General features: G+C 42.0%; 1 protein-coding gene across 23 annotated transcripts in view; it reads left to right on the plus strand.

Annotated features, from left to right (window-relative positions):
• LOC147151059 (adhesion G protein-coupled receptor L3) overlaps positions 1-24,590 on the plus strand; it is a 129,110-nt gene that overhangs the window by 98,851 nt on the left and 5,669 nt on the right. For 10 of the 23 annotated variants that reach the window (XM_086014345.1, XM_086014360.1, XM_086014285.1 and 7 more), the window contains exons 14-23: positions 232-437; positions 629-805; positions 5,442-5,651; positions 6,456-6,676; positions 9,948-10,014; positions 13,410-13,501; positions 17,321-17,347; positions 19,454-19,622; positions 19,719-19,841; positions 22,530-22,626. In XM_086014345.1, the coding sequence (XP_085870471.1) occupies positions 232-437; positions 629-805; positions 5,442-5,651; positions 6,456-6,676; positions 9,948-10,014; positions 13,410-13,501; positions 17,321-17,347; positions 19,454-19,622; positions 19,719-19,841; positions 22,530-22,626 (1,389 nt within the window). Of the gene's footprint in view, positions 1-231; positions 438-628; positions 806-5,441; positions 5,652-6,455; positions 6,677-9,947; positions 10,015-13,409; positions 13,502-15,610; positions 15,653-17,320; positions 17,348-19,453; positions 19,623-19,718; positions 19,842-22,529; positions 22,627-24,590 lie in introns of all 23 variants that reach the window. The other 13 variants (XM_086014274.1, XM_086014300.1, XM_086014184.1 and 10 more) reach the window with 2 other exon arrangements.

Raw genomic sequence — 24,590 nt, forward strand, 5'->3', positions numbered from 1 at the left:
TTTACGTGCAAATGGTGGTGCGCAACGTTAAAACTGAATTGTTTTTGCCATACGATTTGATACGGCTTCGTGATTATCGCATTCGCTGCCATTGACGATTTGACTCAATCATGATCACACAAATGCAGCACACAATGCTCTCTATCAACGCCTTTCATGGGTTTTCTGGGCTGTGCAAGATTAAAAGTAAACTCTGTTCTGAGGTGCAATTGTTCTCGGCCCCCCTCACAGGCGAGATCCGCATTGCTTTTGTGTTGTACAAGCACATCGGCGTGTACTTGTCCACGGAGAACGCCAGCATGAAGCTGGGCAGCGACGCCATGGCGAGCAATTATTCGGTCATCGTCAACTCGCCGGTGATCACGGCCGCCATCAACAAGGACGCCAATAAAGTCTACCTCTCCGACCCGGTCATCTTTACCATCAGACATCTGCAGGTACACAAGCGTACGGCATGTGAAGAAGGAGAAACGGAATTGCCCATTCAAATGTGTTTCATAATCATTAATTATCAAACAACACGTTTGCCTAAAAGAAGTCGTTATTAAAACAGACGTTTAAAAGTAATGTTCAAAAAAATGTTTGACGTTTAAATTGAATGTCAAATGTCCGCTCTGACTCCCCGCAGCAATCCGAGGAGAACTTTAACCCCAACTGTTCGTTCTGGAGCTACTCCAAGCGCACAATGAGCGGCTACTGGTCCACGCAGGACTGCCGCTTGCTTGGCAACAACAGGACGCACACCACCTGCTCCTGCACCCACCTCACCAACTTTGCCGTCCTCATGGCCCACGTGGATGTCAAGGTAGGACTTTTGGAAAGCGCTGCCGTCCAACAGATTGCGCGTTGCTAGCGCCGGTGTTGCCACAGGTACCTTGAAAAAGTCATTCATTTACTGAGGTCGCGGGGTGTGGTGGAGCCTGTCCCAGCTGTCTTGGGGCAGTAGGCAGGGGACACCCTGAATTGGTTGCCAGCCAATCGGAGGGCACACGGAGACAAACATCCGCACTCACAATCACAACTATGGGCAATTTAGAGTGTCCAATCAATTTACCATGCATGTTTTTGGAATGTGGGAGGAAACCGGAGTACCCGGAGAAAACCCACGCAGGCACGGGGATGCACATGCAAACTCCACACAGGGAGGCCGGGGCCGGGATCGAACCCACGACCTCTTAACTGTGAGGCGGACGTGCTAACCAGTCGAAGAAAGACGCAATTTCTGAGGTAAAGAGAAAAATGAACAGCGAACCTTTGCCAAGGAGTACCTGGACAAACCACAATCCTTCTGGGAAAATGTTCTGATGACAGATAGAAAAAAAAAAAATAGAGCTTTTTGGCAATGCACACCAATAGTTTGTTTACAGACGGCGCAATGAAGCTTACAAGGAAAAGAACTCTCCCAACAGTTAAGCATGGTGGAGGATACATAATGCTGCGGGGCAACTCTGCTGCATCTGTTATTAGAGACCTTGATCGTATCACAAGAATCATAAAATCAGAGAATTATCGAGACATTCTAGAGCGGCAATGTCCTGCCCAGTGTTCGAAAACTTGGTTTGAGTTGAAGATCATGCGGGTCCTCCTGCAAGACAAATACCCAAAGCACACATCCAAAAGCACATAGGAATGGTTAAAAGGAAAAATGGCCGGGCAGTGAGTTCCCGATGTCAATCCGATTGAAAACCTTTGGTATGAGCCGCAATCTGCAATTGGAGAAAAGATACCTGGAAACATTCAAGACCGTGCACAATTTTCAAAGGAAGAGTGGGAGAAAATACCAGCTGAGAAGTGCAAGAAGTGTACCGCTGTTGCTGCACATAATGTGTTTTCTGTTTCTTTGAAATTACATTGATGGTTGAAAAAAAAAAAAATGTTCTTTGTTAAATTACTTTGGACATCCAATTCAAAGATCCTGATAATATAACTTTGGTACATTTCCATTTATTTCCAAATATATTGTAGATATCATGCAAAGAATGAAAATAATTTAAAAAATGCACTGTTGCTGTTGTCTTCTTCTACAGTTGTACATTTCACCACCTTTGTCACAAAATAACGCATTAAGTCTTTGAATTGTAACTTTAGTTAGACTTCTCTATTTTATATAACAACACGTTACATGACTAGTTACTCGAAATGGCAGCCATTATAAAGTAACATGTTACTCAATAGCGTGATACCAGCATCAGTGGTTAGCTCATAGTGTAAAAATCACAATCTCGCCTTGTTTATTTCTCAGAAAACGCAATTGAACCCAAACTACCTATATTGGTCGTCATTGTAACCATAATGGAGGGAGGCACTTGCAGACCAAAGCATTCCGCGTGCAAAGTGTGACGCGATGAATAGGAAGTCATCTTTTATAGCTCAAAGGCTCGCTCTCAGCATGAAGCCAATCCAATTGGCAACGCGTAAATCTGCCTGTACGGGCTTGAAATACAGCCAGGAGTCTTGTGACTCGGGTCGCCGATTTATGACGGCCGGAACAGCTGTCAGGATGGCATCCGTGTTCCGTACCGACGTTGCGCACCTTTTGCTGTCCTCACCCTCTTGTCAACGCCGCGTCCAATGTACGCGCAAACAAAGGCAACCTTGACTGTCCTTTGGCGTCGACGCCTCGCTCCGCCGCCGCCGCCGCGGAGGTACTCCGGCGACGACAGTGATGGATGCTCCCCAAATATCACCCTCTCCATCATCCGCTGGGATGTGCCACTGATTTAGACTTACTGGTTCGTCGAGAACAGTGGCACTTAGTGGCAGTTCCGTGTCTCCCCGTGCGCTTATCCTACCTACTCTATATTTCTTGAGAGTCAATTTCAAAGATCCGTCGTCACAAATGGTGCATTTGAATTTCAAAAGTGGCCATATTAGAGAGGGTTTAGAAAGGCTGTCTCAAAGCAGCGCCGAGTGAAAAAGGAAAAGCGACTTCTGTGCGGCTTGTTGTTTGACATTGATAAAGTATTTCCTAAACCATTGGCCAGGTGCACTGAAAAATTAACCACTCCCTCATATTGACACAAGCCATGATTGGTTCTAATGAGAACCGTCTTTACTCTTATACGTAGATGCCGTGCCCCAATGTGCCGGCAGAAGTTTCAGCCACTGAGATGTAAATGCCAGCCTCCAATACACAACACTAATCAACACTGTTGGTTATAACCACAATCAGTATACTTTATTCCCTCAGTTCCGTAGTGTCCGTCCCTCTAATGGACACCGTTTTCCCAAGTACTCACCGTAGTCCTCCCCTGAAAAATAAACGCAACCCTCCAATACACAGCTCCCATTATTGAGTCTAATGAGAATCAATAAAGCATATTTCCTCTTAATACACAACCACTTCCACAAATAGAGCATTTCGTTTTGAATAAGGCTATATTTGTGGTGTTTAAAAAGAGGGCTGTTCAGAGCAGTGCCCGGTGAGAAAGGAAACTTCCAGCGCATGGTTTGTTGTTTGACATTCATCCAATGCCCGTGGACCACTCGGAGAAATGTGGAATGTTAAAAAGCTCTAAATCCCATGGCCAAATGTGATTATTTATCACCAATTTCAAACATCTTAGACATCTCGTCGCGCTAAGGTCTCGAGGCTCGGCGACGGGACGTCTCAAGGTTATCGCCGTCGGCGTCACATCAAAAGCACTCGCGTCGCACACGCCGAAACCCGATCTTTCCGAAAGGAACAGACGTATAATCTGGAAGACACAGTGATGTTTACACAGGATTTGTTTACACAGCCATGAGGGATACGCTTACACAATCGAGTAGAAATGGGACTTGCAGTCGGACAAAAGTTTTTGAAGGACACCTGAAAACGGCCACTTCAAACCAAAATGGCTGACTTTCTGTGACTTTTTTGTGTGTTTACTATTGATGGAGATTCCAACCAATTTTCATGTTGCTAAGACAAATTGGCTTTGCGGGCCGATTTTTGGGGGATCGTCATTTCTAGATGGCACGACTGACTTCAAACCAAAATGACTGACTTCCTTTGTCTTTTTGAATGTTTTTTTTTTTTTTGAGATTTTTTTGGTGGGACAACTCATGATAGACATGCCTACCAAATATCTTGTTGCAAAGTATAACTGGCTTTGGGAGCTGTTTTTTGGGGGGTTCTAGGAAAGTATCCTGTTAAAATGGCAGATGTCCTGTGTCTTTCGTGCATGCGTTTATTGAGACTTTTTCGTCCACCCTACAAGAAGGCATGGCGACGGAATTCCGGATGAATGTTGCTTAGTGTTGTATATAGCGTATATATTTCCCAAAGTAGCTCTGGTGCCTGTGTCATAGCGAGTGAATGCCAGAAAATGACAGCCGCCCGCTTTCAAGACGCCTCTATGGACTCCCATCATGGAGGCTTTTTTTTTTTTTTTTTTTTGTAACGTGAGGTGAGGTGTAGATTGCATCATTTGCCACCCCGCCTGAGCTGAGCCCCCGCTCCCTCCCAGCAGAGTCGTAGTGGCTCGCGGCCATCATCCACCTCCAAGAATAAAGAAATCGTTTCACAGTAAATCCATCACTGAGGTGTAGATACACTCGCTGCCCTTCACTGTGTTTCTGCAGCAGCCTTCCTCCCGTGAATTCTTTTTTTTTTTTTTTTTTCTCTCTTTCATTCGATTGAAGGTGAGAGTGTGATGGATAGAGCTTGTACAGCTCGCTAGGCCCCGAGACCTCGGGGTCCTCGCTCTCACAATGCTATGAAGCTAGCGTTGCCTGACGCATCAGCCTTGCACCTGCTGAGCGTGGCCGCACAAACAGCTTTCCGCTGCAAGCCAGTGTTTCCGGGGCGAGGCATCAAACTTTGCCGCGATAGTCTAGTATATGCGGTTTCAATTTGGTCGCAATGGAACAGAATCTAGAGTAGTAGTTTGCTCTTGTACCGCTCTCTTTGAAGAGTTTTTTTTTTTTTTTTTCTTAAATCAATGCCCAATAGCCTAAAAAAGAGGACTGGTCCCCAGGGAAATTAAGGCGCCTCAAAAGCTGACCGGAGTATTTAGAGGCAGTAATTATGTTTAGTTAATAAATCAAGATGTCACTCCCAAAAGCTTCATACACGAGGAATAACCTTTTAAAAAATATTTTGGCATCTGTCTTTTGCATTAGCGTCATGATAGCAAGTCGTCAGGTAATGATGGCGCATCCAGATGGGAAATCCTCAGGCAATATGTGACTAGCTTTTAAAAATATGTTTCCAGGATTTATGCACGGAAACATATATTACAATCATCTGCCTGTGCACCAGAATTTATCAGAGTACTTTTTCATTTCACATATTTGCAAGTTGAGTTAATAAAGAGATAAACAACATTTCTGACACCGTTGGATCCATTAATCACACCCTAGGTCGAATCAACCGAGGAACATTATTGCTGTTCGTGAGAAACGTCATAACGGGAAGTGGGTTGATGATTTTTTTTTTTTTTTTTTTCTCGTACCAGAACACGGACCCGGTTCATGACATGCTTCTGGATGTCATCACTTGGGTGGGCATCCTCCTTTCGCTGGTGTGCCTGCTGGTCAGCCTCTTCACCTTCTGCTTCTTCCGCGGCCTCCAAAGCGACCGCAACACCATCCACAAGAACTTGTGTGTCTGCCTCTTCATCGCAGAGTCCCTCTTCCTCGTCGGGATCAATCGGGGCGACCAGCCGGTAAGACTCGACTTCCTTCAAATAGCCTCCTATTTGAAAATATATATTGCAAGTCTATTTCAGATAAATACTTGATTCATTCTGCGAGAGAAATTCATTTAAATCGCAGTAGTAATTGTAATAGCATGTAAAATGATGATGTATTCCAAATGAATCTATTTTAAATATAATAATGCTTTTTTTTTTTTTACTTTTTAAGTAATTTTGATTTACTTTACAAAAGCATGCAACTAGTTTCAAAACTGGGTAGAAATTTAAAAATCTTTTTAAATCATTTGATAAAATTGTCTTTGTATTTTTTGCATCATTTCTGTGCGGCTCTGAATGCCTTCAGGAAGTATCCTGTGCGTTCAAGGGAATGCTTTTTGCCTTCCATAAGATTTTATGGGTGCGATTCATGGCTCTCTCACGGTGCACAATTAATGTCCACTCAAGCCTTCACACATTTAATTGAATCAATTTCGGGGGACAAAATAAGCTAGTAATGTTCAACTGCGCACATAATTAGTCAACGCTGTATACGCACTATATAATGTTAGAGATGGGCTGCCGATTAAAGCATCCCACCTTAACTGCTCCCTAACGCAGTGGCAGGTTGTACGTTTGCAACCTGGGCCTTTAGTTGGGACTTGATGCCACCAAATTTTCCGCCACAATTCTACATACGAGCAATACTATCCAACGACACACACATAACAGACTGTGCCAATTACACCATCCGGAGCTGTTCACGAATCAACATTTATCGAATTGCCTGACCAAAACGCCCCAAAAAATGTAACCTTCTCCCTGTGACCGCTTCAGATCGCGTGCGCCGTCTTCGCCGCCCTGCTGCACTTCTTCTTCCTGGCGGCATTCACGTGGATGTTCCTGGAGGGCGTGCAGCTCTACATCCTGCTGGTGGAGGTGTTCGAGAGCGAGCACTCGCGCCGGCGCTACTTCTACCTGGTGGGCTACGGGGTCCCGGCCCTTGTCGTGGCCGTCTCGGCCGCGGTGGACTACCGCAGTTACGGCACGGACAGAGCGTGAGTACCACTATATGAAATAGATACCTGACTCAAATAGGTGGTCAAAATACCCAATTCCCTCTGTTATTGGCCAAATACCTCATCCACATCCTTTAATAGACGCCGCACCCCAATTACTTCAGAGGTGAAGTTAACGCCTCCCATTGTCATCCAATAATGAGGACCGACGGACCCTTTTTTTCACGTGTACACCGCAACCCATGTAGTCGACAGGTCATCCGCTCGTCATCCACTTAAGAAAAATAAATGCCTCCTAATATTGACTCTGTTTAAGATCTTTATACGATATTTCCTCTCATAAAGGCTGAGTGGACTGGTGCGTGTCATCCATTTCAGAAAAATAAATGCCCCAGTACCTTATTTCATCAAATAATAGACACTTTGACCCATTTAGTCTCTAGTTACATCATATATTTGAGACAAATGAATGCCGCCCTCAAATCTCCCTTGTCCCTTGTAATGAGGACCGACGTAGCCTAGTTCCTCTATTTAACGTCACCCCCAAATGAATCACGGTTTCATCTTCGACATAAGAAAATCAACACCTCTCTCTAATCATCACATAAAAATGAGGACAAAAAATAATCTCAAATAATAAACACCCTATCCCGATTAGTCTCCAGGTCTGTTAACCATTTAAAACAAATAAATGCCTCCCTCAAATAGACTCCTTCTGTTATTGCTTATAATGAGACATAGCAACATTCCCTATTTCCGGTGATAAGTGGCATGCAGTTAACATCCCGCTAATGGCACACGCAAGCTGGTACGTTTCAAGACGGGCAGAGCCTCAGTTGGTGGTGATGGATGGCGGTGATTGCTTGCCACCCTCACGTGAATAATTAACGCCCGCCACCGGTGGAACAATTACACCAGGCTGTTGAAGAATGAGGGGAGGTTTTGAATGACTTGTTACCTTCAATAAAGAATAGCCTTTGTCGCCCCTCCCTTCAGATTGCTGCTGTGGAACTCTTTAGGAAAAAGCCCCCAGGTAGGCGCTGGCCCACGTTTTTCTCCCCAGTTTGTCAAGGGATGCGAAAAAAGTAGCACACAGAGTGTGAGAAACTTGGGAGAGAAACTTGATGCTCTCCAAAAGTCAAAGACAAACCAGTGGAGGCTGAAGAAGATGACATGCCTGCAGCTCCTGCCGCCCACCAAGTCGTTAAATCTGTCTGTGATCTGAGGAAGGAGGAAAAAATGAACAACACAACCTTTCGCGTGATATATAACGGAGGTGCACGCGGTGGCGCGCTTTGAAGAGCTGCCAGCGCATCTTTTTGTTTGCGCCTTTTCCTCTTCGTTACGCCGTCCGTGTGTGTTTTTCTCTGGGCCCTCGTCTCGGGGAGAGGCATCAAGCCCTGTCACTTCTGATAAAGTAGTCGCTCTCGTTTTCAAAGCGCCGTTGAGCCTTTAGGAGACAAAATGCCGAGCCGGCGTAAACACGTTGTTTGCACGACTCTCAAATCCGTCGGCTGTTTTCCTGTAGAAATCAGTGCCGCCTCCTCCGTGGGAACCGAGCCAAAGCAAGAGTCGGGGGGCTATTTCCTCGAATCATAGTTTGAGTCCTGACTAGGGACAGTTTGAGTCCTGGCTTTGAGGTGTTTCGGTAGCCTCAATGGGGTTTTTTTTCTATTCTTTGTAAAAATCGGATCTGATTGTGGACTAGTCAGTCACGGTGATTTTCACTGTCAGTGACCGCAACTACTAACACGTAAGACTGATTTTAAGACAAGTCCCTTGACCAAAGATTTTTGGGCTGCCGCCTGCCTCTCTGGGTTTTCTTGCCTTAAACCATTTGCCATACCCTACCCTCACCTGTCATATGCCAAAGAACAGGAATGGAAGTTTTACTTTGGTTTGACAGCGTAAACATTCTGGGATCAAATGTCTCTTTGAAATTTAGAGGAAAATATCGCAGGAAGTTTAACGATCAGTTGTGCCTGCCAAACCGTGGACTATTTCCAACGACGGTTTGCCCTCATGACCTCATCCAACTTGATTCAGTCATGATCAACCACAAACAGAATTCTTGATTCGTTCGTTTGGAATTATTTTACGATCATTTGTTTCTTGACCTTAGACCGGTCGCCAGTAGGGTGCACGTAATTCAGACAAGGATTCCCAACCGCGGTCACTGAACGGGAATTGATCCTAACTGTCAGTGACCACAACTATAAACATTAAGGTTTGTTTCTCGACAGGTCTCTTGACCGAGGATGTTCCCTGGGAGGTGCGAAGAAAGCCATTTTAGACTCTCCCAAAAAGGAGGCGTCTATCTGCGGCAGGCAGCGGAGATTAGACAATTAATAATTCAACCACAAGCCACCAGTCACATTTCATCTTCGTGCATCTGTCAGTTCGCTGCTTCTTATACTTGTGCTTCTTCTTGCTCTTCTTCTTCTTCTTCTCGTTCCGTGTTATGAGGTAGGAGGTCAGGGGGGCTTGCGGTTTCATTATTGTCGTAATTGCGGCGCCTACACAGAGTCGTCAGAGCTTGTAAGACGCTTTGTCGTCGAGGTTTAACGGGCGTGCGTGCGGGTCCGGGTCGAGGTCGAACCAATTCCTTTGGAGTGATACAGTCGGGATTCAATTTGGGACTAATTGAATCGTCCATAAATTATCATCTGTGACGGTAATTTGCTACCTTAACCCGGCAAATTGAAAGCGAATCGGGCTGAGCTCTGGTCTTCATCAGCCTTTATGTTGGTCCATTGGCCATTTTTTCGCTTTGTCGGCCAATTCAATAAACCTTAGTGACTACTGGAGAAGCAGACTGCACACTAGGGGTTCTTAAGGTTTTTTTTTCTACAGGGAAGATATTTTTCTGAGGATACCACCCTACTCCTAACACCGATTAAAGATGAATGACATTTTTTTCATTTACATTTTGGATTTTAATGTACAAGATCAAGTCAGTTTTTTACATTTTGATACCGCACAAATGTGACTGTTTTTTCTTTAGATATGTTTACCTGCTTAACATATGTTAACCCATTTGGCGTGTTTCCTAAACACAAGCTGAAATCAAATTTTTGTATATATATTTGCCCCTCAATGGAAAGTTTGGACATTCCTGATGTAGTATCTGTGTTTTCTTGGTTCCCCCGGTCCCCGTATATGTTCACTTTTCAAAATATTGCACCATCATTTATTGCAAATAATTTTGCCCAAGCTTTGCCTCACTGACCCCTGGAGGTCCCCGGACCGTGGTTTGAGAACCACTACCGTACGCCATCGCAAACATCCTTGTCCATGCTTGTCATTGCAGTTGCTGGCTTCGCCTTGACACCTACTTCATTTGGAGTTTCATCGGACCGGCAACCTTGATAATTATGGTAAGTGTCATCCACCCCCAACCTTGTGTTCATTAACCCTACTTAGCCTGCGGGTCGCCGCATAAACGGCCCACACAGATTCTTTTTTTATTTTTTTTTTCCCCCTCTCTGCCCTGTTGATCGCAGACCCCACCGGCAGGCACGCAACTGTCAAGGAAAACGAATGAGGGGCGCAGAGAATATATTGCAGTTTGTCACCCCGCCGACCAATCGTAGGCAGGCGGCGGGGAGGGAGAGTGAACTCGTGGTGTTACAGTAATCCACACTGTGATTATGATTGATCCACCCCCCCCCCACCGATCCGCTACCTTCTTTCTTTCCTCGCCTCGCGGGCACGCACCGAGACGTCCATTGTGCCAAGATAACAACACAATGGCTCATTTTTTTTCTGTTTTCTGAAGATCATTTATTGATCGCGCCGCTTTAGAACGGCAGTGCGGCTCATGCCAACTGGTCACGGCAATGCATTAAGCTGGAATCACTGGCAACTGGACAAGTTCTTTGCGTTTGATGACTGCTTCTTTGACCCCATGAGGAGTCCCAGGATTTGTGCCTCAAATTGAATCCATTGATCGATCAGTATGTGAAGTGTGGGCCTGTTGGGTTACCCGCAAATCTGAAGCCGTTGCTTATCCTGTTGTATGAACGGCAACAGAATACATGGGTTAAAAAAGTGTGGGAGAGCATTTAAATTATCTGCTTGTCACTGCGTGTCGCTGGCATACATAGATACACTAAGATACATTATTTGTAGCAAAAATAATTATAGTTTGCCTGTCAGTTTTGGGCATCATTGGTTTTATATATCTTGTTGTGATGAAGGCTTATTTGGGACAATTCCTGAATTGAAGCTAAAAAAAAATTGGCTGATCCAAACCAAAACAGATGACTTCCTGTTCAACTTCGCACATGGGTCCTTGGAACTTTTTCACCCCTCCCTTCGTGACAGACACTGACTTTGGTCAAACTAGTGACAAGGGCAATATTTTTTTCCAATCTTCAGGAAGAGGAAGTCAACCAAACCATATTTTTTCAAGAATATGTTCTATGCAAGACCACCAGTTGAAAGAATTAATTCTGATGAATATTCCATTTGTGGAATAAGAGTTAATTCACTCGTTTTTAGCCATCTCTGCCGGCGGCCATTTGATCACTTCTGTCGACTGAAAATGACAACAAATTTGCTCAGGACTCAGGTAACGACCAATCACAGCTCACCTGTTTTCTGAAGCTGAACCATGATTGGTTGTTACCTGAGCCCTGAGTAGTTGTGATGTGATGTCATTTTTTAGTCGACAGAAATGACAAAATGGCCGCCTCATGAGATATTCCACAAATGCAATATTAATCAGAATGCCCTGATTACTATTAGTGGGCCTGCTGGGAACGCATTCTGTAAAAAAAGGATGTTTGGGTTGATTTCCACTTTAAAAAGATTTTTTTTCACCATGATACACTTTCTTGCAAAGGTTATTCATTGGTCGGTGGGATAATAGACAAGCAGTGATTCCAAGATTATTCATGGACTTGTGGATTAACAGATATGACGGAAAACATCCTGGCTTCATCCCACTTGGATGATCTACAGCAGCAATCTTCCTGCCCGGCTGTGACTCACTTGCTAAATCCTGACATGCACGACGCGCGCTCGTCACGCTCCAGTTTTGGGCAGAATCGCGCAACAACAACAAAAACCATCCCTGCGGTTGCCTCGTGACGCATTCCTTTATCTTGTCAATGTACCAAGGAGAATATCAATGTTGGTGTGCCGGAGCACAAATCCAATTAAAACAGCTCGAGGTGCGCCTAAAAAGGGCTCAGGAATCCTTAGAATTAGCTTAACAAGCATGGTGTAGTATGATTTTTTGTTTGTTTGTTTGTTTGTTTTCAAGCCATTTTGGCTTTATTGAATGAATAATGTTCCAGTTTGACACCTCTTTTCCAAAAAATTACCTAAAATCGCAAAGCTAGATGTCCCTTTGAATCGTATCTTTTGTTCTGTCCCTTTTCAATTTGCAATCAAAAAGTAAAACGTGAAAAATTATTTTGTCATGTGTTTTCCTTCATTTGTCTTGGGGTTTTTTTTTCTGGAAAAAAAAAATGGAAAAATTAAAAGAATGAATGGTACACAGATAGAACCACATTGAAAATGCCATTTTGTGGATCCTCTTTTTTTGACTAAAAGCAAAATGTACAAAAACGTTTTTTTTCGCATAGGAAGTAATGTAAATCCTCTTAATACTGTAGGATACATTCCAGACACCCAACAATTTGAACCAAAAATATATTGGTCGAAAATAACTACATACAAAAACAGTGTGAAACTAATGAAGTGGCTACATTTAGCATCACATTTACCTTTAGTAAAACTCTTGTTTTTGTTTTTTGTCAGAAACATTATGGCTATAAATTACAACACAAGGTTAAATTTGCATTCCGCATTTTATAGGTCAAACTTAAAAACGAAATAGGAAAACACATCAAAAACCTGATGCACTAGTAAAACAAAAAGAAGACATTTTTTAAATCAGCATCAAAAATATGTTTCGGGACACATAATGCCATCTCTGATTCAAATTTGCTGTTGACCAACGTTATTGTTATTCCTCCTCCTTGGGACACAAAAGTGTGGTCAAACTGTTATTTTATCTCATGCTTATATTTTGAAGACAAGATATGCGGGAATAGGGTCTCACAAAAAAAAATCATAGAAGAAACCTATTCATGTATGGAAACCAAGACTCCACTGCATTTCAATTGGGATTACATGCTTTCAAGGTTTTTTTTTTTTTTTTTTAATTTCAAAATACCTTTTGCCATTTTCCACCATCGTGCCTCGCCCCTGAAATGATAAGTGTGTCCAATTTCGTACATCCTTTCTCTTAGAAGTCCACACGCTGCATTAAAAATTAATTCAATAGAGGATAATTCATATTTGATGTGAATATTTCAGGCCGAAGTAGTCGATGGAAAACAGTACCGTATAGCAATATAATAAGTAGCAGTATAAAAAGTATCATGTTTTACTTTCACGGCAGTTTCGGGGGAATGAGCGTAGATATTTGCTTGTGTGGACTTTTGCGTCTCCGGAAGGGAAGAAGTCGGTGTCTTTAAAGTGCGTCTCATTGCTGTTTTTTCTTGTGTGACTAAGATGAGAGGCGTATGAATAAGTCAGGTGGAAGGGCTCGCTCTTACAAGTACGCATCTGTCACCCTTGGCCGCATTCTTTGGAGGGGGTGGGGGTTGTGTGTGTGGGGGGGGGGGGGTCCTTGTACCATCATGGAGGTTTCGTAGGATTTTGCGCTCTGTTTGGCAAAGTGGAGGGCAGGCAGGCTTTGCGCTCCAAAGTGGTGTGATTTGAAATGAATAGATGCGTCTCGGCTTCTTTCCCGCAGCTCAACGTGATCTTCCTGGGCATTGCGCTCTACAAGATGTTCCATCACACGGCCATCCTCAAGCCCGATTCCGGTTGCCTGGACAACATCAAGTAAGAGCACTCGGATCGCACTTACTGTATATGCCTACCTATTTTTATCCCATTAGCAAGAAATAGCACTTTGAAAATGGCACCACAGGTGCTTCCTTTTATATGCGTATGGTTAGTGAAGCCTTGGATCCAGCCTGCGTTCTTTGCTTTTGATCATTTGAACCCCAAAAATATCAATTTGCCAATTTGTTACGCCGCCATTGATTAAAATGGTGGGATACCAGCCATCCACATCAAAGTCTGCGCTCACGCCGACCCCCCCCCCCCCCCCCCCACCAGACAAAAAGCCTTTAATACTTTACAAAAGCAACTCGCTGTGGGTAGGTACATCATGTTCACAAGCTCTCTTTTTAAGAGCCATGAGTGATGCAATCAATAAAAAGATGAGTAGACCAAGCTGTGTTAATAGGCATAAATTATTCTTACCTTGGTGACTCACCGGGTCCTTCTGCAACAAAGCATTAGACCAACCCAATTTGAACAAAACAGCCTCACTCAAACGTATGTAAACTACTTTCACTTGTTAACGTCTTAAGAAATATCCAAACTTTCAATCTTGAAGTGACGTAATGCGCACTGCTCCCCTAGAGCGAGGCAAGAGTTTTATGACACTTCTCTGACAATTGAATATTCAACAGTTCATAGATTTGTTGTCTTGCTGTTTTCAACTCTATAAAAGGGAAGTCAACCCCTTAATAAAAATAACTACAGGATGCAATTCGCTCTGATATTGTTGTCTTACACTGGGCTCAATGTTCAGTTCTAGTCTCTCTTTATCCCCTTGTTTGAAGAACTCAGTCGCCACCAGCTTTGCGATCTACGCCGGGGACAAACAAAGTGCAGACAATCGCTTGAATGGAAGAGGATCCACAAAAAGATGGGGGGAAAAGCAACCCAAACATATTTTTTTTCAAGAATATGTTCTATGCTGGCCCACTAGTTGAAACAAGGCAATATGATTAATATGAAATAGGAGTTGAGCAGCAAAATCCACCCGTTTTTAGCCCTCACCGGGGGCGGCCATTTTGTCTCTTCTGTTGGCTGAAAATGACATCACAGTTGCTCAGATAACGGCCAATCATGGTTCAGTTTCAGAAAATAGGTGAGCAATGATTGGTCGTTACCTGAGACCAGAGCAACTTTGATGTTATTTTCAGTCGACAGAAGTGACAAAATGGCCGCCCCCTCAGATGGCTAAAAACGGGTGGATTTCGCCATATTCCATGAACGCAATATTAATCAGAATGTCCTGTTTCAACTAGTGGGTCTGCATAGAAATATTCTTGTAAAAAAATGCTCGGGTTAACTTCCACTTTAAGATGTAAATTTATCGATGTCGAAATAAAAAATATGCTGCAAAATGTCACACAGTTGAGGTAATTGAACAATATATAGAACATTATGACAGCTGTAATTTGGAGCCTTTGTACTAAGGGGTGTATCGAATATTTTGTGGCAGATGGTATTTTTCTTTCCCTTTTTTTTCCTCAAAGAACAATTTTTTTGTCTAATATTTGGTGCTCATCCTGCTAAAATCACAGAGCTCCAAATTCAGAATGGCGTCCGACAATCGCTGCACTTCCACTTTGGCGCTTTCAAGCTGCGATTCCCACTTTGATGCCTGAGCCTTCCTCTGTTCCCCTCCGACGCATTGTGTCATGTTTTCACTGTTATGATTTATAACACCGAGCTCCCCTAATGCGCCTTAAGCCGTACTCTTAACGTGACTTCAAAACAGTCGGCGACGTTCCGCGTGACCACGACAAAATTGGCAGCCCTCGTTCATCTGACAGGTTTTTTTTTTTTTTTTTAAGGTAAAGCCCATTACTCAGAGAAATGACAGCAACTGTGGCGCCAATCTGTGCTTGTATTTCATCATGACCAAGTCAAGGTTGTTCCGCTTTGTGTGTAAACATGAATGGCAGCTTATTTGTTGTCGTGACTTTCGCCTTGTTTTAATCTTATTTATTTTGATGTGAGAACTGTTTTTGCTGTTACGTCATGTGTCACAATGTCATCACGCTGCTTGACTTCATTCTCCTTTTCTTGTGTTCTTCCTTTTGTCATTTTCATCTTGATTGTATATTTTTTTGTCTTTCCTCATTTTAGCCACCGTTATTACGACGGCTGCGTTATTGTAGAGTTGCACTGGTAAGACGTAGTCATTTCTCAGTGTAGATTCCAATGGCTGTTGTGTTTTTGGCGTGTTTTCCCCCTCCCTGACCTTCCCGGCCGGGTCCGTAACAGGACGACGTATTGGATGTTTTTTCTCCCAAGCTCCCCCTGTAGTTGAGAAGTGTTTTTTTTTTAAATTATTTTATACGTAATACAATGAGTTAATTATTGTGGCTGTAAAAGTTTAAATATTTTACAGACCATGCACCGACCATTATTAGGCGCAATATCAGTGAACAGCTCTATTGAAAAAAAAATCATACATAAGACACACCGGGTTAAAAGGAGCATTATTTTTGTGAACGCATTATATGTGAAATATTGTATTCTAATTGTACCACGTGTTTATTTGATAGGTTTAGCGCTATTATGCTAGGTTCAGACCAGTCGAAAATATTGGATAGCGCCGTGTAGCGTTTTTTCACTTTGCACTTTGCACGTTGGAGAAGAGGGGATCCTCCGACAGTCGAAAAAAAAAAAAAGTTTGAACATCGCGAGTCAATCTGTTGACCGGTGGTTCTGTTATTACTTTGGCTAAAGCTAAATGCTATCCCGGTTGACAGTTCAACAGAGAAAAACATATCGAGACGCCGACTAGCGATTAAGTGCTGATGAGAATGAGAACGCAAACATGAATGTTAAAGTAAATTGGATGGAATTTAACATCACGTTTACCTCTCAGACCCACAGTCTGCAATGTTATTGTCCCACATTGTAACATTGGAAACGCGCCGCCAAAAACACCTCACATTAGGCTAGCAGGACTACATTTCTCATAATTCTTCGACACAGAAACAATATTATTTTACGTATAATACAGTATTGGGCTGTTGGGTACGCTTTCGAATGGCGAATTTACGTTGACCTCTCGATTTCTGAACGCCATGTGCAGCTGTTGAATGTTTCAGTACTTTTCGGTTATTTTGCAAGGAGCTAAACAGCAAAATGCATTCCAAAGTTTCACAAAATCAAATTAAGTTCACCTGGAAACTTTATAATGCATTTTAGGTCCCTCCTAAAATTTCACCTGAAAGCCCAATATCCCCAACTTTTATATCCCACAGGCTGTACCTGAAGAAGTGTCAGCGATCTTCTTAATTGGGGAATTAATGATTTATTTTTTTTTGGGGGGGGGGGGGGGCGGTACCAAAACTGTTGGCTTCACATTTTGCTTTTTTTTTTTTCCACGCTTTGTGCAGCAGTCAGTTTTCCTGATGACCTCTAGTTAGAGGACAGCGCTCTGTTTTTTGCTCAACCTTTGCATCGCGCTCGTCTTGATGAAGTACCCGCTCCCGCCAGGTCATTAAGCCGGCCCTGCGAAAATGATGTCGAATTCATAAATCAAGAATTTCGCCGCACACCTGACCCATTTATTAGTCCTTTAAACGCGAAGGTCTGCCAGTGTTTACGACGGCGCCTCTATGCTCCTGTGAGCAGAGATAATGGTGGCAAGCGCCTGTAAATCACAAATAAGTCCTTTCGCCAGAAACGGCGGGAATCCCGCTCATGATGTCGGATTGTGGACGCCGTGCGTTTTGATCTCCGATGTTGACCCTCCCACTGCCGCACCACACATTTTGGATGATGCATTTCTTCTTTATGTTCTCATGGTTTTTTTTTTTTTTTTTTTTTTTTTTTGCCCAGCTATCAGGATTATGAACCCAAGATCAAGTAAGACACATTTTTGGAAAAATGTCTGACCCTTTTCCACTCCAACCCTTTTCCTTTGGAAAACCAGGAGACCAAATCCTGACACTGTCCAATCAATGACGTGATTTATGAATGTGACACATGCTTTGAGCAAAAAAAAAAAAAAAAAATGCTGCCTGTGTTGTGATTTGCCACATGCGTTGAGAGCGCTCGGAAATTCGCGACAATCCACCCAACAAAATTGCAATTCTATTCACATAGAACGATAACCAAGCAACTTAAAAACGTACTTTTATTTAATCATTTTTTGTTATCGCTACAAGATTTTTATTGGTACATTTACGAAGGTTTGCTTTTTTTTTTTTAAATTTCAGTTTGTGACTATGCTCACCAAATTGTTGTTCAAAATCAAACTTGATTGCAAAATGACATGTTTAGTTCGAGAAAATTGTGCATTTTTCTCATCAAAAATCAAATATTACAAAATTCGGACCCAGACGTTCACCATGCTGTGCTTGTAACTTTTCAATTTGTTTCTCGAATGATGGCAGTTTTTTTTTCCAGCAACTAAACGACTTTTTCACCCTCAAGCCATTTGGGATTATTCCCTCAATGAAGACATTCATTGTAAAGATGTTCTGTTAAAGATCGTAACTGGTTAAGCATAAGCAAAAACGATGTTACTGTTTACAAACACCGCACTGAGGCAAAATAGCAACTTTGTTTAACACATCCTGGTACCTTAACGTTTTTCATGCACAACTTTTTAGTTGTTACAGATACGACATTTCCATAGATACTTGTCAAATATTCTCGAATGATTGCAACTGTGATCTGGTCATTTTACGACTTTGTAAAGACAATTGTCAGTCTGTTCGCGCTTTAGGAATGGAACTCGCCGACTTTGACAGTTGGCTGCCACTAAAAAAAAATCCATCTGCAATTCCAGCCACTTGCTTATGAATCTAACAAGCTTACAAAAACTGACAAGAAATATTGTGTCTTGGTTTGCCCCAACATTACAAGACACTTTAGCCAATTAAACTGAGTGAAATATGGAATGTGCTGTAAATCTCTGGCAATGAAAGTAAATATATTTGTTTTTTGCTGCCATTTACACGCACCTCCATTATCCAATATATGAAGTCGCACTTTTATGATCGTCTAGTGTGCGTTTCAAAAACGTAGCCAAGACTGTAAAAGCTCAAGAGTGCATTACGTCCTTTCGTCATCTCATTTGTTTGTGGGCCGCATCTCCCCCCCATTCAACAACCTTGATGTGTGTATTTTGGGTATAATTTTGTGGACACAAATGTGACTGTTTGTACCTTTTTCCAGGGCCCAAAATCCAAGAGTGCAAAAGCTAAATTTCTCACAAAAAATTGACGGTCTTGGGCTTTGGGATGAAATTTCAGCATGAACATAAAATACACAGTAACCGTTTCCAGGTGAAATTCATTTGACCTTGTGTTACCTTTGATTGTCCAACTGTTGAATGTTTTAGTACCTTTTGCACAGCTGTTCTCCAACATGGAAACTGAAGGGCAAAGTTCATAATCTTCAACGAGTGCTTCTGCTGCGAACCGTTGAAAAAAATGAGACACTCGGAGCTCAGCGGCCTCTTCCCTCTGAGGACTTTACATTTCAAGCCAGTTTTTTTGGCGTTGTCTTGGGCTTGTGAGAAGGACTGTTTAAACACCAATTCTAATTCAACCAGCTCACATGGGCACGTGATAGTTTACTAATTTCACCTCAAAGCCCAACAGCACTCCCTTTTTGTCAGTAGGGTTATGTTTTCATGTTTTTGTTGGACATAATATGAACATTCACAGTGCTGGCTGGAAGAAAGTACGGGACCGACCGACTTCTCCAAGAGCTAATCGGAGGCAAGAGTCAGCCAACCTAATGTCCAGTTAATGTGACGAGCTTGGAGGTGCCGATTACAGCTGCCTTGCCTATACTTCGTTTAGAAAGTTTAGAGAAGGTCAAATTAAATTTACCTGTAAAGGTTATGGGTGCATTTCAGGTTAACCATGAAATTTCTCCCAGTAGCTCTTTTTGAGCAGTGTCCATTTTGACCAGATGAAGCTATTTGGTTTCATTTAAGGAAATGGTTTGTGTTTGAAGATCGTGGGTGATCGGGGCCATCGCCTTGCTGTGCCTGCTGGGCCTCACCTGGGCCTTTGGGCTGATGTACGTCAACGAGAGCACGGTGGTCATGGCCTACCTCTTCACCATCTTCAACTCGCTGCAGGGCATGTTCATCTTCATCTTCCACTGCGTGCTGCAGAAGAAGGTACGGCGGCTGGACGCCCAACCGGAGGCCGCATGTGGCTCATTTCCACAAAAATAGTCGTCCCTTGGTTACTATTTGTCCGTCCTGTTTTTTCAGGTGCGTAAAGAGTTTGGCAAGTGCCTCCGTACGCACTGCTGCAGTGGCAAAAGCACGGAGAGTTCCATCGGTTCCAAGGGGAATGCTTCTCGTGCTCCTGGACGTTACTCTGCCGGCTCACAGGTTGTCCACACAACTCATTGACCTGACTAGTTGCATGTTTTGGAAATTATTTTAGGGACTTGGCCCCCACTTCCCCAAAAAAAGCTAATTATCACCGTTCGATTGGTAGTGAGAAATGTTTTACGGTTAGATATGTTCCAAGTTTGGCTCTCATGAGAAGCCAATTTTTTAGAATGCACTCACTAGAGCTGCTGCTTAATTTGCCTCACAACCTCACCGAGAAATATGTTTCGTATTCTTGAATCAGGTAAGAAGATAGACTAGCCCATCGGGGAGGAAGGGCATGGGTAGTTGAAATGATTAGCGTATGAATTAAGACAAAATTAAATCAATCTTATTAACAAAACTTTATTAATTAGCTTTTGTAAGATGTTTGGGACTCCCTGGGAATCTCGGCAATTGTTTGCCAAATAGTAGTCCGCCTTTGTGAGGCAGAAAACTGTTTGCCTCACCTCACGCTTTTATCTGCATTTTATCTATGAACGTAAATAATAAATACATTAGCTTGATTAGAGAATATTCCAGTGCATATTTTAAGTGTGCCCATCATTTTACCAATAAATAGTAATGTTAGCCTTTGCTAGTTTTGTAGTTTTTTTGCTACCCACGAAATAAAGTGTACTTGTTAAAACAACACTTGTGATTCAGCTCAATCGACCGTCCAATTTTTTTTGCATTCCCCCGCTGATTGAATCTCAACATCTTTAACTCACTTTTAATTAATTGACAAAAAATGCCAATAGTTTCCTCCAAGTGTATTTTTCCTCATTGCTAATTAGTTTTTTTGTTTTTTTTGTTTTTTTTTAGCTGTCGTCTGTTTATTAAAAGAAGACTAATTACCCGCAGGTGAAAATTGGTGCTGATACCTTCCAATAATTCATCCTGCTCAAGTGAAAGATGCAATCAATAATCATAATAATTAACTTTTAAAATGTGAGGGAACAAGTGCATCGGGGATGGAATTTGGCGCATTTTTCCTTGTCATCTCGATTGTTCCCGCATTCCTCCCACGTCGCCGTCGAAACATTGGATGAATTGCGTGATACGCTGTAATTGAACACCATGTCCATTTTCCAAAAGCATGGGACTCGCAGCCGGCGTTCAATTATAAATCGTCCTCAGAGTCGAGTACACGCCGGCAAACCCGCGATTGGATTCAGCATGCAGATCAGCGCCTTTAATTATATACGCCACTTTGACGGGATGTCAGCATTTTCATCTGACGGGTATGGAAACACCGGAGAAGACGCCAAGCTCACCTAATAAAAAAAAAAAAAAGACACAAATCATATTGCGGTTGTCTTGTTGCCATGTTGTCATCGCAGGAAAACACTGTTGGCGTTTTAAATCTCTTTTAAAAAAAAAAGTACGTCCGGCAATGCCAGGGCATCACGGGTATCACTATATCACTAATTTCAGCCCATGAGTGATTAATGTTTCGTAAAAAAAAAAAAATGGTCAGAAAAATCATTAAAAAAAACAAGCAAAAAAAACATGTCGATGGATCATTACAGGATGCTAAGCAGGGTCCAACACTATGAGGTGAGTTTTAGTGGCCCTGCCAGAACTGGCCCCGGACCCGACTTAAAACAGCACTTAAAAAAAATCAAAATTATATAGGTAAGCCTACTCCGGATTAAATAGTCAAGCGTGTGGTCTCAGTTGCCAAAATGCACACAGGTATAGTGTCAATAGGCGAGGCAATCGAGGCAGCAGCTTAAAAAATTATCCACACTTTCGATATGGTGATTTAAAACAATATTTAACAAATTGTATAATTATATACACAATACATTTCGTAGAGTACATTTTACTCTAAAAAGTCTATAATGGCTCCCAGAGTAAAATTTGAGTAAAATATTGAGCGTAAAATTCAGCGTAGAATTTAGTTTGGGAATTTTAAGATGAATAGTTTACTCTCTTTACTCGGACAAAATATAGTCTTTTTAGAATAAAATGTACTCTATGAAACTAACTGTGTATATGGATCTAACTGTGGATAAAATAGTAAAGCAGTTTACCCAGTGGCCAATGTGCGTGCGAGTACGTTGTCCACAACGCTTCAGTGAATGGGCCGATCAAATGTGCAAAATGAGGGCAAAAAGAGCAAAGATGATTGATGAATTGAATTGTATAAAAGTCCAAATATTGAACATTACATATTAAAGGAGCAAGAATGTGTTGATTTCATCACATTGATTTATTACATTTGTACTGGCCAGCAACAGTGAACTTCGGTGGCCCCAGGCCAGCGGGCCACCATTGATGTCGGAACAGGCTAAATCCATTTCCCAACAGTGCCGGGGCACCTCTCCCACCATTATTCCCCCCCCCCCACACCACCCCCGACTATAAAGTTCACGCAAAGTTAATGCTCCAGGAGGTACAAGCACACCAGAGGATTTTAACTCTGGGATTTGCCTGCCAGCTCACCAGCACCGATTGCTGAATCCCAAGCCCCCGTGGCGCAGGATCCAGAGTTGTCAGATAGCGGAGACCCTTAGCTTGTGCAACAGCCCGAGGGACTCGGGTGTAATTAACTCGGAACACGTCGTCTTGGATTGAGTCCTCGAACCCCCAGACGAGGATTGGGAAAGCCTGACTGATGACTTCATTATTGACCGGCCGCGGATGCTCACGTCTTTCACAGCGTGACTCTTTTAACGCTGTCGTCTGCTGTCCCCGCAGAGTCGCATCCGCCGGATGTGGAACGACACAGTCAGAAAACAGTCGGAGTCGTCTTTCATGACCGGCGACATCAACAGCTCGGCGTCGCTCAATAGAGGTATTTGCTCCGCGTCTTTTCTTACAGGTGATGGATTTTCTCCAGTGAAAATCGCGTCTCATGATGTGTCTGCAAATTTCTGCAAATCGTCTTTGAATGTAAACCAAGCACCTTCAAATTTGGTGATTTGTTTAAACCATCCAATGAAAAACCTTTATCCCCAAATTTGGCATTTTGCTCCAAATTGTGCCCATTTTTTTGTAGTTGTTTTTAATCCGTTAAAATCGTGAATGCAAACCTAGCACTTTTTTCTTTGATATTATCCAGTGAAAGCCTTTATCAAAATGTAGCATATTGTCGCTGTCCTGTGAAAAACACTTAATTCCTTTTTTTTTTTTTTCAATGTTCCTATTTTTACATAAATGGTGTTTCCGTGTTACAGACATTGCATTAACATGAAAATGAAAAAAAATCAAAATATTGGACTTTAAATGTTTTTCACAGGACAGCGACGATATGTTTGTTAGTTTTTAGCCCATGTCACTTATATATCCAAATTTTTTTCAATTTTGTTGATTGTTATCAATGAAATGCATGTATTTCCGAATCCTGCATTTTGTTTATTTGATTCAATACCAAGCATGTATAAACAAATGTAGCTTTTTTTATTTTTTATTTTTTTTTGGGCGAAAAGCATTATTGGGTGTCCTTTAACAGTGTGTTGGTCATTGGTGCTCGGTCACTTAGGTATCCAACAGTTCACATTAGACAAAAAAGATGTGTTTTATTTTCACAGCCTGGGCCATGTACGTCATGCATTATTAAATAAGATCCTAATTTTTCCCCCCCATCAAGCATGGCCAAGCTGTGGCTGGCAAATTTCAAAAGTGCTGAATTGCCACCTAAAAGTCAAAGCAGCAGAAAGTCCCACTGAGAAAGATGTTCATAAAAAAAAGAAAAAAAAAAAAAAAAAAAAGACGCGATGCATTTAAGGCAGCGTTTCTCCAACTTGGATTCCACGAGCTGTAGCTTGGGGATCTGCAAATAAGCTTTAATAAATCACTATTATCATAGTTTTTTTTTTTTTTTAAAGTGTTTACCAATTTATGTGGCCCAGCGTGCCAAAAAAAACGAACATAAGTGCCAGTGCCAATTAAAAACTATGATTTTGATGTATCAGCACATGAATCTTAAATTAATGCATGAAGTATCTTTTTTGTTTTTTTTAGAACAAAAGGCTTATTATTACATTTATTACATTAATAAAATGTGGAGAGTAAAAAGAATAATTTTGGAGAATATACTCCTGTATTTTTTTTTACTATAAAAGCATCTTTTCCCGATTAAATATGTAATACTACAAGAATAAAATTGTGTTTTTGCAATCCAATCCAATCCAATCCAAATCGTGGTAAGAAATTAAGAAATCACTCATTTATGATCATCAAAAAATGATTATTACATTAATAAAATGTGGAGAGTAAAAAGAATAACTTTGGAGAATATACTCCTGTATTTTTTACTGTAAAAGCATCTTTTCCTGATTAAAAATGTTATATTTCATGAATAAAATTGTGTTTTTGCAATCCAATCCAAATCGTATTAAGAAATTAAGAAACCACTCATTTACGATCATCAAAAAATGATTTAAAAAGGCATAGTGTGGATAAGTCAAACGTGGCTGAAACTTTCTTCCCTCGTGAACTTGTGAACAGTATAACTTTTTATCCTAACAAAATACATCAAATATGATTTTAATCTCAGAACATACCAGCATTTCTCTAAAAATGTTTTTTTAATTTTTTACAGTTTGTAACTCATTTCTTTAAAATGGGCAACGTTTTCATTCCTATGGCATTTAGAAAACTTTCTGCCTGGACCCCCAAAAGGAGTCTTGACGTCTAGTTGGGCGTCCGTCTATTTTGCCCCTATCGTGACTTGATGTTGGCATACTCAATGCGCGGCAGGTGCTAATGCACGGTTACAATGATGGATGATCACGACAAACACGAGGAGGACGTGTC

Source organism: Filicampus tigris, chromosome 2, assembly GCF_054856515.1.
Source record: "Filicampus tigris isolate MCC_2025a chromosome 2, RoL_Ftig_1.0, whole genome shotgun sequence".
Taxonomy (NCBI): domain Eukaryota; kingdom Metazoa; phylum Chordata; class Actinopteri; order Syngnathiformes; family Syngnathidae; genus Filicampus; species Filicampus tigris.